This window comes from Myotis nattereri, assembly GCF_964212035.1.
Source record: "Myotis nattereri genome assembly, chromosome: 10".
NCBI classification, from domain to species: Eukaryota; Metazoa; Chordata; class Mammalia; order Chiroptera; family Vespertilionidae; genus Myotis; species Myotis nattereri.
The window spans coordinates 62,261,985-62,276,625 of record NC_138085.1 but is presented as its reverse complement, the minus strand read 5'-3'; the positions used below and the strand labels follow the sequence as shown (position 1 = coordinate 62,276,625).

At 44.8% G+C, this 14,641-nt stretch overlaps 1 protein-coding gene across 5 annotated transcripts in view; it reads left to right on the top strand.

Annotated features, from left to right (window-relative positions):
* Positions 1-14,189, top strand: part of MTA3 (metastasis associated 1 family member 3) — a 126,580-nt gene extending 112,391 nt beyond the window's left edge. For 2 of the 5 annotated variants that reach the window (XR_013996494.1, XR_013996495.1), the window contains exons 16-18: positions 1,242-1,388; positions 12,587-12,660; positions 13,439-14,189. Coding sequence is in view for 3 of the 5 variants with exons in the window: in XM_081100757.1 (XP_080956883.1) it covers positions 1,242-1,392; positions 5,321-5,489 (320 nt within the window). In the remaining 2 variants the exon portion in view is untranslated. Of the gene's footprint in view, positions 1-1,241; positions 1,393-5,320; positions 5,629-12,586; positions 12,661-13,438 lie in introns of those variants that run through there. The other 3 variants (XM_081100759.1, XM_081100758.1, XM_081100757.1) reach the window with 2 other exon arrangements.
* The last annotated feature ends 452 nt before the right edge of the window (positions 14,190-14,641 follow it).

Below are 14,641 nucleotides of genomic sequence, written 5' to 3'. Positions count from 1 at the left end.
ATGAGGCTGTAATCCTGGCCCTCACCTGAAAAGAAGGGTGGCTTTTCACCCTGGTTGGCACACTGGGTGTTAACCCAGACCAGTGAGCAAATTTAGCTTTGGAGAAGAGGTTGTTCAGTATCAGTAATAGACTGAGGTCCTTAAATTCCAATTCCTACAGTATTGCAATTGCTGTCCCTCTACTCTGTCCAAAAAGTAAATGAGTGGTTCTGGGCTGTGTGCCTGACAACAACATGCTTCACTTAAACACACATATACCACGTGCACATTATAGTTTTGTGATACATCCTCTTTTCTTCTGCTGCTTTTTGACTCGAGTATTTGGAGTTTGGTGTCAGATTTCATGTATATCAATATGTTCTGGGCTGGGAGTGCTTGGCCCTGGTTCCCATATCCTGGGTGAAGAACTAGAGGAGGAACCCTGTTTTTCAGAAAGCTCTATGCACCAGATATGGGTGCTTGCTAAGTTCTGGTTTGATAGAACACGGAGGTGGTTTTTCTCTGAGGCTACCTCTCCAGATAGTTTTTGGATTGCTAATACCTCGAAGAGTCAGATGCCTTATTATCCCCTTAGTAGAGCTTGTATTTAAGTGACCTTCTATGGTGTTTTTTTTTCCCTTTTCTTTCTTTTTCTTGCTGTACTGACAACATGAAGATAGAGCTCCAGTTAGCAGGAAAGAACCAGCTCACTTTTGATAAGGAAAGCAGTCATGGTAACAGCACTTGAAGCTGATTAATTATGCAAGTCCTTGGGAAAACAGGCTGGCTCCTAAAGAACTGACTCTCAGCTCATTAAGAAATAAGATGTGTGCCTATTAACCAGGGAAGTTCCACACAGAGATTTTTTTTTTTAATGTAGAAATGCTTTAATAATATTTGGGAGCATTTCAGTCACAGTCTAAAATATGGAAAATGGCATAAAAGGATAACTAGTAAGAGAAGGGAAAGACAGAGGAGGAATTGTTCAGAGAATTCCCGCCCCCGCCCCCCCAAAAAAAGGTTGTTGACTTATACAACAGTGTGAGAAATTAACAGTAATATCTAAAGAGAAACAACTGTTTCCAGGTAACATATGGGTTAACTAAAAGGAAGGTATTCCAAATGATTATGATTCCCTAGTGAACACTCTGAAAGTCAAAAACCAGAAACATACTATGCCTGCTAACACCATGACCTGTTGACACACAGAGATTTTTTAATACCATGTTCTGAGTTGAGAAACCTTTTTTTCCCTCTGTCAGAGATCCATCCTTCGAAGAAACCTAATGTAATTCGATCTACACCAACTCTTCAAACCCCCACTACCAAGCGGATGCTGACCACCCCCAATCACACGACTCTGAGCATTTTGGGGAAAAGAAACTACAGTCATCACAATGGCCTGGGTGGTAAGTAAGCCCAGAAATGCAGGGGCTGTTCTGATATGCCAGGGCCCCTGGCCACTGCTAGGCATCATCTGCCAAGTCTAAGAATGTATAACTGCAAGTGTGAGGGGAGTAAGAGGGAAGGCGGCCACGTGCCCTGGTGAAGACATTTCCCAGGTGCTATTTCTCCTCTTCGGGAGGAACATTTTTGCTCCCACGTCCTCTTAGGAGGCTTGTTCGGAGATGAAGTGTGTATTTAGCAGGTTGCCTCTGCTGGGTAATAATGTTCTTGCTGGGATGCACACTCACTGCTCATTTATATTTCCGTGAGCAGAAGGGATGGTTTCGCCTTCTGTCTGAGACAGCGTGCTCTCTGGGGTTCTTCAGCCTTCCGTGGGTTGTTCGGAATTTGACATTTGTCCCCTACTTCTTTCATCTTGTAATTGTTTTGAATTGCTCCAGAGTGCTAGAAGTCATGAAAGGAATTGCCTGAGTGATGCCCTAAATACAGAAGTAATCATTTGTTTCTAATGGAAAAACAGAACTATCCCCTCTTATCCAAAGCACTTCTCCTGGGCCTGGCCATATGATTTCAGGTGGAATTGAATTATGTTCCCAGTAGAACTATAGAGCATCCAGGCCATATGTAGTGTTCATTTCAATAGTCCTGGAGTTTGAAACTGTCTTGTTTGTTTACATGTTGGCATTTATTTATGAATTAAACCCTTTTCAGGCTTTGCATGTCTTATGGAACACTAATTTCCTTCAGTGACAATACATTTTTTATAATGAGGCACTAGATCAAGGATGCAAAATTGACCTTCTAGTAATAATTTTCCATGGTTTTCTTTTTTCCCCCAGCATGACTTTTGATGGTCATAATGATGTCAAAATGAATAAAAATTTGAGGGTGAGGAGTTTAGTTTGCATTTATAGGCTTATCAGTTGTTATAGATATGGCTTTCAAGAATTTAGCTACACAGGAATCTTGCAGAAACAACTTCCTCGCTAATGAGAGCACTGGCCATCATTGCTACAATAGGCCTAATGTCTAGACACCGGAAGACCAGGGAATGATTATGTCAAAATGTGGAGATGGGATTTCTTTCCAGCGTTTCCTTGCCCACAGCCTGGGACCCTTGCATTCAGGCTTAAATGGAATCAGGAATCTTTCCTTTTCATCTCACCACTTCCCTGGCCTCTCTAGGCTTATAGTCTTACTGCAGAAAGCAAAAAGTAAGTTCTGGTTATTTGATATGTACATATCAATGAGTGTATATACATATATACATATTTTCTTTATGGAGAAAAGTATCTCTTGGTCATATACCCGTTGGTCATGGTCATTTGGGTCTCAGTCCTGCATTTGCTCCTTCTTTGAATCACAGGTAACTGTCTCTGTGGGAATTCTAGAAAAAACAAAACTACTTGTAGTGTTACCTCTCTGTGGCTGTGATCCCATTTCCTTCTGAGTGAATGCTGCTACAGGTCATTGTTTCTTTCAACAGGAGGAATGGACAGGGCATATGATGAAGCCCGGGTGTTATGTTGACTGAGACCTTCAGCCTTATGGAGGAAGGGACACTTGCTGCGTTTTCTGAGAGACCTAGCTGTTGAGACACTTTTCTTTAAGACCCGTTGGTCTTTGCTCTCCTGTCCTGGTACAGAGAGGAAGGCTGAGGACGTGCTTTACCTGTGCTGTCTCCTTTGATTCACACAACAGAAGGTGCCAGGACGTCAGGGAGTTTTACTGTTTTGCATAACATTTAACTCTCTCTGCCTAGCACAGTGCCTGGAAAGTGGTAGGCACTCAATAAAGGTTAATTGAATAAATGAAAGCGATTGAGAAAACGAGACCTAGAGAGATGAGTTAAAGTTTTCACAATTACCAGGTACTACATAAATAGATTGGGATTTCCCTGCAGGTGTGGCTGGTATCAGAGTCTGTTCTTTTGACCACTGTTATAAAATAAAGTTGTGGCTCCCAACTGCACTGTATTTGTCAGCAAAATAGAAACTACATAAGTTATTTTAGCAGCTAATACAAAAATCAATATGACAGGTACGGAGGGACAAAAGAGGTAAATGGGGAACATGGTGTTGGTGGTGGTAGCATAGGAAGCAGCCACCATCCCCAAGGTTAGGAAAGTAGAAGGAAGAAGCTGGGGTTATCACAAGGTAGAAAGAAGCTCAAGAGGGCCATGAGGAGCTGGAACTCAGAGCCCTCTAGAGGACGCTGTTCTGTCGGCGCTGGCATCTGCCAGGTGTATGAGGCTGGTTCTGGGCATGTGAAGTAAAGCTAGGAACTGGAGCTGCTATTGGGGTGATGCAGACAGGAAGAGGTAAAAGTAAAAACCAGTCTCTTCTCCATCCTTAAGCCTTTCATGCTCCCTCTAGCACCCCCTACTGGTGTGACAGGGAACCTGGTGGTTGAGGAGAAATGTGTTTGCAGAGTCCCAGCCCCAGCATCACTACTGCCTAGCACAGTGCCTGGAACTTAGTAGGAGCTCAATAGATGTTAATTGAACAGAAGTGAGTTTAGATGGATGGATGTGGAGCTGAGAGACGAGTGTAGCAGAAATACACATTTTGGAAAATGTCCTCATTTTTGTATTTCCGGTGGACCTTTTTCTTGGGATAATGGGTCTGTTTCTTATTTCTTTGGGATATGGAATGCTGACTAACCTGAATTTACAAGGTGACCTCAAAATACCAGAACAAATGTTAGGCTAATAGTGCGTTTTCATGGGATAGTTGATACTGTCATATACTAGAGTTGATAGATACAAACTCATGGGGAAGCCAGGCCCTGTGTGATCCAATAATAAAGTCAATTAGCATTGCCACTTAATGATCAGCAAGTCAGACAGATGATCACACCAAACAGGATTTTGATGGGAAGAACTAACTTGATGAAACGAAACCTGATCGTACTGAAATATCCATGTCTCTCCGCCTCAGGGCTTCCTGGCCCCTTCTCAGTGGCTTGCCTCCTTCACTCGCCCACTGTCTTTAGGTAGAGGTTCTAGATGATGGGAAGAGTCTGGATTTCTGCTGGCAGAAAGGATTTACCTGACATTTTAAAAGAAAATGATGTTCAGCGTCTCATTGTCTTCCTGAAAGTCACTGTCTTCCACCTGCCCTGGCCCGGCCCTTTAAAGGCCCTGGTGTACAGGTGGCTGGGAGCCAGCACTCGGTGTGCCCTGCAAGCTTAACCACGGCACCGGGCGCACGCAGACTCGGTGCCTACCTCACAGACTTCAGCTCGGAGGGTGAAGACAAAATCTGTGCGCATAAGAAGCCCCTTGCTGGGGGTCAGTAATGATAAAAAGTGTGAAATTTCAAAATATAGACCTACCTAGTACCTTGTCAGTCCCTACACTTCAGTGCACCGCCCCCTCCATCCCCCCCACCCCCCCACCCCCCCAGCTGTTGGTCCAGTGGTGTGCCACATGCAGTCACGGTGCTTTCCAAATCCTGTCCCTCCTTTTCAGACTTACAGATGCTTTGGTGACATTTTTATTGCCAGCAAACCAACCCACCTGCCTCCTTGGTTAGCTCCAAGTGGCTGTGAGTGGAGAAGGTCCTGAGAGCAGGATGGAGGAGACGTAACTGGAAAGCCTTTCTGTGTCCAGGAGCCCAAAGAAAGGGCAGCAGTGGAAGGAGGCGGTGCCTGGACATCCGAGCGTTTGCAGTCAGATGGGATTCATTGCTGACATCTCTGATTATGTCCTGTGTGGCCTTGGATGAATCACTTGGTTTCTTTAAACCTGTTTTTTCCTCTGTGAAGCACAGAATTTGTTTGCCTTAGGGAAGTGTTATAATGATTAAAAATTCTTCACTTACTTTTATATGACTTGATTTTGTAAACACTTCATGAGCTAAGTGTTATAACCTGCATTTTTTTTATTTGTTATTTTATTTTTTAAAAAGTATTTTTTATTGATTTCAAAGAGGAAAGAAGAGGGAGAGAGAGGTAGAAACATCAATGATGAAAGAGAATCATTGATTGACTGCCTCCTGCACACCCCACACTGGGGATCGAGCCCGCAAACTGGGTTTATGCCCTGGACCGCAATCAAACCCAGGACCCTTCAGACCACAGGCCCGTGCTCTATCCACTAAGCCAAACCAGTTAAGTCTATTTGTTATTTTAAAATTTTTTATTTTTTAGTTACACTAGTGATTAGACTTTTAAGCCTAACTTGTGAAGTGATCACCCTTATAGGTCTAGTACCCATCTGGAACTGGCATTTTAATCATGAAAAAACTGAAAAAGGCTCAGAGAAATTAAGGGATTTGCCCAAAGTCACACGGCTAGCCAGTAGCAGAGATGAGATTGAGACTTCAAGGCCGGTGTTGTTTCCCCTTGGCCAATAAGGACCCAGATTGGTGTGTCGAGTGCAGCATGTACCTGAGAGGTGTTTAGTTTTCTGTGTGTAGGAGATGGGTGTGTTTGTGAATATAGAGAGGAAATTAGAAGGTGTTTTTCTTTGTTCAGATTGTAAAGTATAAGCCATCATCTTATATAATAAAAGGCTAATGTGCAAATCAACTGAACAGTGGAACGACCGGTTGCTATGACACACACTGACCACCAGGGAGCAGACGCTCAATGCAGGAGCTTCACCCTGGTGGTCAGTGCGCTCCCACACGGGGAGTACCACTCAGCCAGAAGCCAGGCTCATGGCTGGCAAGTGCAGTGGCAGTGGCAGGAGCCTCTCCCGCCTCCACAGCGGTGCTAAGGATGTCCAACTGCTGGCTTAGGCACACTCTCCCCAGGGAGTGGAGAGCAGGCCTAAGCCGGCAGTCGCATACCGTGAGGGCTCCCGGACTGTGAGAGGGCACAGTTTGGGCTAAGGGGACCCCTCCAAGTGCACAAATTTTGAGCACTGGGCCTCTAGTTGTCTAATAAAAGCCTTCACCTTCTTTTCCTGCCTCTCTGAAACTCCTCTGCCCATATTATACCCCCTCCTTTTTTTGGAACTTAGGGCATAGAAGCTATATTAGTTTCAGAGAGAGGAAAGAAAAAAGGAAGAGAAAATTCATAGAATCACCTTTAGGTGAAATGTGTTTAAAGTATATGCTATTCCCAGCACCAACTCTAATTTGTAGTAGATGCTCATTAAGTGTTAAGATTCCATCCCCTCCTTTAAAGGAGGACTGTTACTATTTTGGGAAATTTTAGGATATCAACCAAAGTTTTCGTAGTCATATGTGAGTTATATAAAAATAGTGTCAGTTCTTTCCTTAAAACTACATTGCTTCTGCCGAAACCGGTTTGGCTCAGTGGATAGAGCGTTGGCCTGCGGACTGAAGGGTCCCAGGTTCAATTCCGGTCAAGGGCATGTACCTTGGTTGCGGGCACATCCCCAGTAGGAGATGTGCAGGAGGCAGCTGATCGATGTTTCTCTCTCATCGATGTTTCTAACTATCTCTCTCCCTTCCTCTCTGTAAAAAATCAATAAAATATATTTTAAAAAAACCCAAAAAACAAAAAAACTACATCGCTTCCTTACCTAAGAGTATGGTTCTCAAAAATGACTCATGTACTTGCTTGAAGGTAAATGATTGCACATCAGAGGAGGCCAGTATCTATAAAGAGAAAGTGCCCTTGATTAAGTTATCTAGAGGCTTATTGAAGACTGGAAATTAGGATTATAGAGAAGACTCACCTAGCTTCCTGCAGGCCCCTGTAATTAGAGACCCTACAGCAGAGGGGGTGGGGCATCATGATCCTGAGACAGTGGAGTCTTTTTCAGAGTGAAGGCTGAGTCAGGAAAAACAACCAGAGAGGAGAGGGACACATGAGCTGTGCAGGCATCTCTCATCCTCTCCTGACCGCTAAGAAGATGTCCTTGGTTGCCCCCTGCTGTCAGATGCTTGAGTTGTGGTCAATCAGCCGAGCTTTCATTCTGCTGCGCAGGGACAAGAGGACTGTTACCATGTCTCCATGGGGGGGGGGGGGGGGTGGACCGCTGAGAACAGATTGTGCTGTATAGTGACCTAGACCAAGGGAGTATCAACTGGAGTTGTCCTTAAGCCTTTTCTGAGACGACAGCTTTGATCCCAGGGGTACTACTCAGTGTGTCAGGAAAACTAAAGCGACAGGCTCAGAAGAGAGGTAATTTCAGTGGGACAGAGTCAGGGCATCTGAGCCTAGGAAATTGATGAATTGTACAATAAGCTTCTTTTAATCTGCTCTCCTCTGGCTTATTTCCCCTGGGGTATGTGAGTCCACTGTAAATCTAATTTTTTTCTTATTTGTTTTCTACATTGAGTAATATTATTTCTCTCAATCTCCCATGTAGAGAGAATATCTCATGGATGTCTCTAAGTACAATATTATGATCTGGGGTGTGAAGACTGTCCTTTTGATGACTTGTTTCTGAAATCAGTGACTCAACAGTTCCAACTGTTTGCATTCCAACCCTGGGAGATGGGTGGTGGTGAGGACCATGGTACCAGTGAGAGAGCTCAGGGACTGCATCTGCTGTCTTCACAAATCCCAGTAAAAATAGACGGCCAGGAACAGCTGATGGCTCTCCTAGGCATGCTTCAGCCTAGCCTGCCTTCTGTCAAAATTTTTATGCCATTTCCAAAGATTATAATATTTTTGAATTTTCCAAAACATTGTTTATGGAAGAACATTGAGTACCCTAGACTCACCTCTGGTCTGCTTGTCTCAAGGTGTAATGTTATATAACCTGGTTAAGTACATAAAAGTACCTTCAAGGCGCACTCCCCCTTCCCCAGTATTTTTTTAAATGGATCCTTATGGCTGCAGGGTTTACTGAATTTGAAGCAATTATAGCAGAGTACCTAATGTATCTAGAGAGGTCAGGAAAGTTGAAGCATTATCTGAGAGCAGTGGAAGGATGTTCCCTCATACTGTGTGAAGCTTTGAGATGGGGTTTGTAGAGGAAGACAGACTCAGGTACGTTAGGCATGAGTAATCGACAACTTGGTGTTTTGGTATATTCTGGTAGGATGCCCAGTTAGCCACCCCTGGGACCATGCCTGGGTTTACTAATAATCAAATACCTCTTTCCTGTCCCTGAGGGAAGTACTAGCGTGTGAGCTGTAAGAGGTGACCCTCCCAGTATTGTGGAGGTCTTAGAAGGGTGACAGAAGTCCATGGTAGTTACGCAAGGGTCCTCAGCTTGAGGGCCAGGTCTGCCTCCTCGAAAAGTATCTCTGTTTACCTGCAAGGGTCATTACAGGAAACCTTTTAAGCCAGTCTATCCCTATGTACTTCCATTCTCAGTGACACGTAGAAGGTGAACCTTTGAGAAAGAAAGTGAACCTTTGACTTGAAAGCCAGGTCCCAGGGTTTTTTAGATGCTTGGGAAACGAAAGGGAAGAAACAGCAGAGGGAGGGGATTTGGTCCCTGAAAAACACTCTTCTTTGGAATAGATTCAACTCATCCATCAAAAGAGCAGGCACAAATGTCTGAGCAAGCCACTGGGACATCAGTATTAGACGCCCCGGGGCAGTAAAGACCAATCCCCCAAGCAACCTGATTTAGGCACCCCCTGAGCAGTCTCTTTGGGTCCCAGTGAAGGAGTGAGAAGTCTTCTGGAACTGCAGAGTCCCCAGGGCAATGGAAATGGAAAAATTCGTCGCACTCTCGTTGATTTGGGTCCCCCACTGGGTTCATTTTGAGCTTCTCAACCTTGCTCTTTCCCTGTTTCTTTTCCCCCCTTCCAGATGGTTGAGCACTCTTTAAGCTCAGAAACCATCTGAGTTATAATCTATGTATTCTTCTCACTCAACCAAATATTTTTTATTAGCAACTATTTACATATTAATGAATATGAAAAATAATTAATGTAAAATGAGCAGGCTTGAAGGCAGCTTTGTCAGATGGCGGTTCCTAAAGAGGATATCTGAGAAGACTATTTTCCTGACAGTCCTGTGGCAGCTTCCCTGAGTGCCTGTAGGAGCCTCTCGGGGCGGTCAGTGCGCACGGCGAGAATAAGTCCTGGGAAGCAGGGCCGACCACCTGAAGGCACCTGAGAGCAGTCAGCAGAAAAATCATTAAGACAGTAGATACTGGACCTCCTGCACTGGTTCTCTGGTTTTCTTCTTGTTTCTCCAGTTTTCTTTCTCTGTGTCTTTTTACTCTACTTTCTGGAGACTTTCTAAATGTTATACTCCAACCAGACTTGTCTATTTAGTTTGTCAAATTTTGCTTCATGTATTTTGAAGTTCTGTTATTGAATATATGTATGTATTTGGAATTTTTGTCTTTTTTACTATTTTATCATTATGAAATGATCTTTCTCTCTGTTAATACTACTTGTCTTGAAGTCTATTTTGTCTGATGTTAATATGGCCACACCAGTTTTCTTTTCCTCTTGTTTTTATTTATTTTATTAAAAATTTTTAAAAAATATATTTTTTATTTATTTCAGAGAGGAAGGGAGAGGGAGAGAGAGCTAGAAACATCAACGATGAAAGAGAATCATTGACCAGCTGCCTCCTTCATGCCCCCTACTGGGGATTGAGCCTGCAACCCAGGCATGTGCCCTTGACTAGAATAAAACCTGTGACCCTTCAGTCTGCAGGCCGACACTCTATCCACTGAGCCAAACCAGCTAGTACCTCCTCTTATTTTCGTTTTTTTAAATGATTTTTTTTTTAGTTTTATTAAACTCAAAGTAGAATGATTCTTATAGTATCTCTAAAGGCAGCGCATGCTGTTCCAGCACAGATTTTTTAAAAACCCTGAAGAGCCATTTTCCATTATCATTTCTTTTTAAAATAGCTTTATTAAAGCATAATTGACCTTCAGTAAACTATACACATTTTTAAATATACAATTTGACAAGTTTGACATATATAGACACCATCACCACAATCAAGATAATAAACTTATCCATCACCCTCAGACATTTTCTTGCACCCTTTCTAACCTTTCTAGTCGCCCTTCCTCCCCATCTCCCCCACCCCTCCCAGTTGACCACGGATTTGCTTTTGGTTGCCACAGATTAGTTTACACTTTCTAGGATTTTATATAATGGAGTCATATGATATGTACCCTTTGTCAGTTTGAATAATTTTTAGAGATTTATCTTCAAGTTCACTCATTTCTTACATAGTATTAAATCTGCTTTTAATTCCATCCAACAAATGGTTTATTTCAGATTTTTATATTTTTCAGTTTTAGAATTTTCATTTAGTTCTTTTATATTGCTTCTAAGATACATCATCTTGTCACCCATTATATCCAGACTTTTCTATAGGTTCTTTTTATTTTTATTTTTTACTTGTGGACATTTTAATGAACTTCCCTCCATGTAGCTTCAAGCTACCAAGACACAGGCCCTACCAACACCCTTAATCTTCTCCTCAGCTCCTCTGCTGAAGAACTTGGCCTTCACAATGACAGGCTGCTTTGGGAGCTTTCCCTTCCCCAGAACTTTGTAGTAGCCCAATCGCACCACATCAGTGATAGGAGCAGCTCCAGTCTTGCTTTTGCAGCATTTACCTGTGTCTGCTCACTGACCAGAGTCCACAGTTTATCAAGGTTGACAGTTGGGCAGAAGCTCTGGTTCCTCTTTAAGTGGTAATGCCTCATACCGACTTTCCTAAAGTAACCTGGGTGATATTTGTCAAAGTTGATCCTGTGATGATGCAAGCCACCAGCATTACCGCACCCTACCCCTGCCCCAGGTGCTTCCTGTGCTTGCCGATGTGGCTGTGGCTGCATCCTGGATGGCATGTCGGTGGCCGAGCTGCAAGAGCTATAGATTCTTTAACATAAATATATAGTAAATAGTTTAAGTCCATATCTGCTAATTCTAACATCTGAATTATCCATTAGTCATCCTCCAGTGACTTTTATCTTGGTTATGGGTTGCATTTTCCTGCTTCTCAGGTCTAATAATTTTTAATGAATCAGTCAGTGTGGATATAAAGTTGTAGAGACTCTGGCTTCTGTTATTTTCCTCTGCAGAGTATTGAATTTTATTCTGGAAAGCAATTAAGTTGGCAGATCATCTCAACTATGTGGGGGCTTGGTTTAAAGCTGTATTAGATCTGGTTTATTTTAGTTTTTTTTCTTAGTCCCATGAGATTTCAATAGAAAAACCAAGTTGTTTGCCCATCCCTCTAACTTTGCAGAGCTTGAGTTCTAAACTCTGTCTTCTCAGCACTGGACAGCTGTGAGGTTGCTGCTTGGTCTCCTTTAGCCTTCCAGCAGATGTTTCCCACTGGGCTTCTTGCAGTCTCACCTGCCCACGGTAGTTCAAAACTCAGCCAGCCCTGGCTGGTGTTCTCAGTGGTTAGTGTTGGCCCACACACTCAAAGATCTCAGGTTTGATTCCAGGTCAAGGGCACGTACTTGGGTTGTGGGTTTGTTTTCTGCCCCCGGTAGGTCTTTTCCTAGGGCCTCTGCCAGGGCTGCCCTGCTGGGGACCTCTGTGTCTGCTGCATGTGGCTCTCATTCTTGCTTCAAGGAAAAGCAGTGAGGCCAGGGAACTTCTGAGCAGCCGGGAGTGAAGTGATAGCCTTTGGAGGGCAGGTGATAAGCATTGGACTTCTTCAGCCTGGAATGCAGAGAGGTGACATATCCCAACATAAAGCCATGGCCAGTGTGGTGAAGGCTGATGTGAACCTGGATGCCGGATCCCGAGATGCTGCGGGGAGAGGGTTGCTTTGGAAATGGGAGCAGATAGTTGAGTATAAAGAGATGAAAGCACAGTTTACCATGGCAGACCAGACACTTGGGAAACTATTACAAGTAGCTCTTCTGGCAGATGGCTTAATTCCATTGGGGTTTGGACAAATAAATGAATGACAGAACTCACCCCCCTCCTAAATAAAAGAAAGAGAGAGAGGGGGGGGGGGCTTCTGAAATGTAATGAACACATATATATAGCCATTAATTCAGACACTGAAGAGGATAGTATGCTCTTACTGTGCTGGATATAGAATAGGCAGCTTGGTGTAGTAGGAAAAACTTGATCTGAATTAAGATCTGGGTTCAAATCTTGATTTCTCAACTTACTTGCTGTGTGACCTTGAGAGGTTTCCTAACCTTTCTCACCTAGACAAGGTTCTGATGAAAGTTAAATAAGTCCGTTACATTGTCAGTAGGCTCCATAAAACAAAGGTTAGCCTGAGTCCTAACTGAATTACCTGGGTTTTTATTGAACACGTATTTGCTGAGCCCTACCAAATACCAGGCTGTGCACATATATCTCCCCTGTTCTAGAAAGGCTCCTGAAGTGAAGGCGCAGCTCTGCTCCGGCCTGCAGACCTTCCTCAGGAGGGCGGGAGGCTGTGAAGGTGAGCGTCCCCGTGTCCTCTGCTGGCTGCAGGTGGCATGCATGATAGGCAAGGACAGCCGAGTGCCACCTTGGCCGGACCCCCTGATCCCCATCTCAGCAAACAAGTCCCACTTCCCTCCCCGCCACTTTCCTAATAACCAAGCCAAAGGTTTCACAACCCACTGATAATGCCAGATGGTGATGATGTGGTTTTCAGCCACTTCTGCTTTTCATTTACTCATTTCTCCTGAGAGTCTGTAGGTGCCCAGTTCTGGGACAGGAGAGTTGAAGGTCTTTGGGGGAAGTGGAGAGGGTGAGAATGAGGGGTCCTGTGGATGTTTGAGGTTTATTCCCCTCCTACAAAAAAATTGTGTTTCTAGCATCTGAGTGCCCACATCTTATGATTAATTATGCTTACCTCAGATCCGGTGGTGCCTCCTCCCGCCCTTAGTGTGTTCCCCGTCCCTTAGCCTCTGGTCACAGAAGTTCCATGATGGCAGTCTGATCAGCAGATAAGCACTGGCCAGGTGAGGGGTTGCACCTGCAGTGATGACTAAATCTGCCCATCCAAAACCCAGCTTTTAACACTTCAGTGTTATTCACATATTTTCTTGGCCTCAATTAAAGTTTCCTTTGGTCCAGCCTTATACTGCATTGTGAGCTTTCATTTGACTTCATGCCCAGCCTCCTTCCCTCGAAGGTTGCCATGTTGGTGGGAGGGCTGATTCCATCCCTCCTCACTTTGCGTCTGCCGTCGGAACTCATTTAACTCTGACCCTTTTTCTTTCCTTTTCCAGAACTCACATGCTGCGTGTCAGACTGAGCTACCCCTGTTTCATCCTATAATCCAAGACTTGCTCCACTGCCCTGCTGCTGTTCATGGCCGTGCCTGGGAAGGAGGCAGCCCCATCCCCCCGTACTTTCAGTGGGAGACCTCCATGCGCACCCCATGGAGACTGGATGAGGGGGGAGGGGGAAGAAACTGTAGGAGCGCACGTCCCAAAAGCTGAGTCTCCCTGTGTGAATCAGTGTCACCTCGCTTTCCTCAGAGACCTCGCTGTCCCCGAGAGACCTGCCTGAGAATTAAGGGCAAGAGGGAGCCACTCCGCTTCCTCCCTTCTCCGCACCCTGCATCCCTGCACAGCAGCTCTTGGGGCAGGAGGGCGGCTGAGAGCTCCGAGCCACTGCTGCCCTGCATGCGCCAGCTCAGCTCTGTTGTAAGCTGTGTGACCGTGTACAGGAGGGACATGGCATCTTTCTGAATGGATGTTTCTTAACAGATGTGCCAGTGTTTATGCAATTCACAACATTTCCCTTGTCCCCGCTGTTACTGTCACTGGCTTTTTCTCAATCGGCCTCATAGTAATTTTTTTTTTAATGGGGAAATTTTCCTCTTTACCTCCTGCATCCTATATTTGATCCCTTCCCTACCCCTCCAAGGTACAGACTTACCCGAGGTCCTGACAAATGATAAGAAAAGTGTCTTTGGGAAGCCCGTGACTCTTCATATTGTCTGTATTTTGTCACTGAAGAGAAGTTGGTGTTCTACTTGGTTCTGCTTGGTCCCTGACAGCTCCCGCTGGAGCAAGTGTTTACACTGAGCCAAGCATGTATATCACTGTGACAAGCCACTTGCGTGCTGTCCCATTCGCATACAGCCAGACCAGCCGACGGGGCATTGCAGCCAGGTTGCTCTTTCAACAAGTTACAGATCACCCAGCTCTATTTTAAGCAGATGGAATTATTTGATCACGGAAGGTGAAGTGAGAGAGCTGGGTTCGCAGGTGGGTCTGTGAATAGGACACCATGAGTCCCCACCCTTCCGGCCCAAACGCTTCTGTGAGCACCTGTGCCTGGCCCCCAGGAGACCTGCCTGCAGCCTGGTTTCCACTGGCTTGGGCTCCTGTCTGCTGTCAGCACCAGCCCTCGGTGGCACCACAGACTGTGCTCCGCGCTCTGTGCATACAGCTGCAGGGCCAGGAACTTGGTGCCCCCCCCCC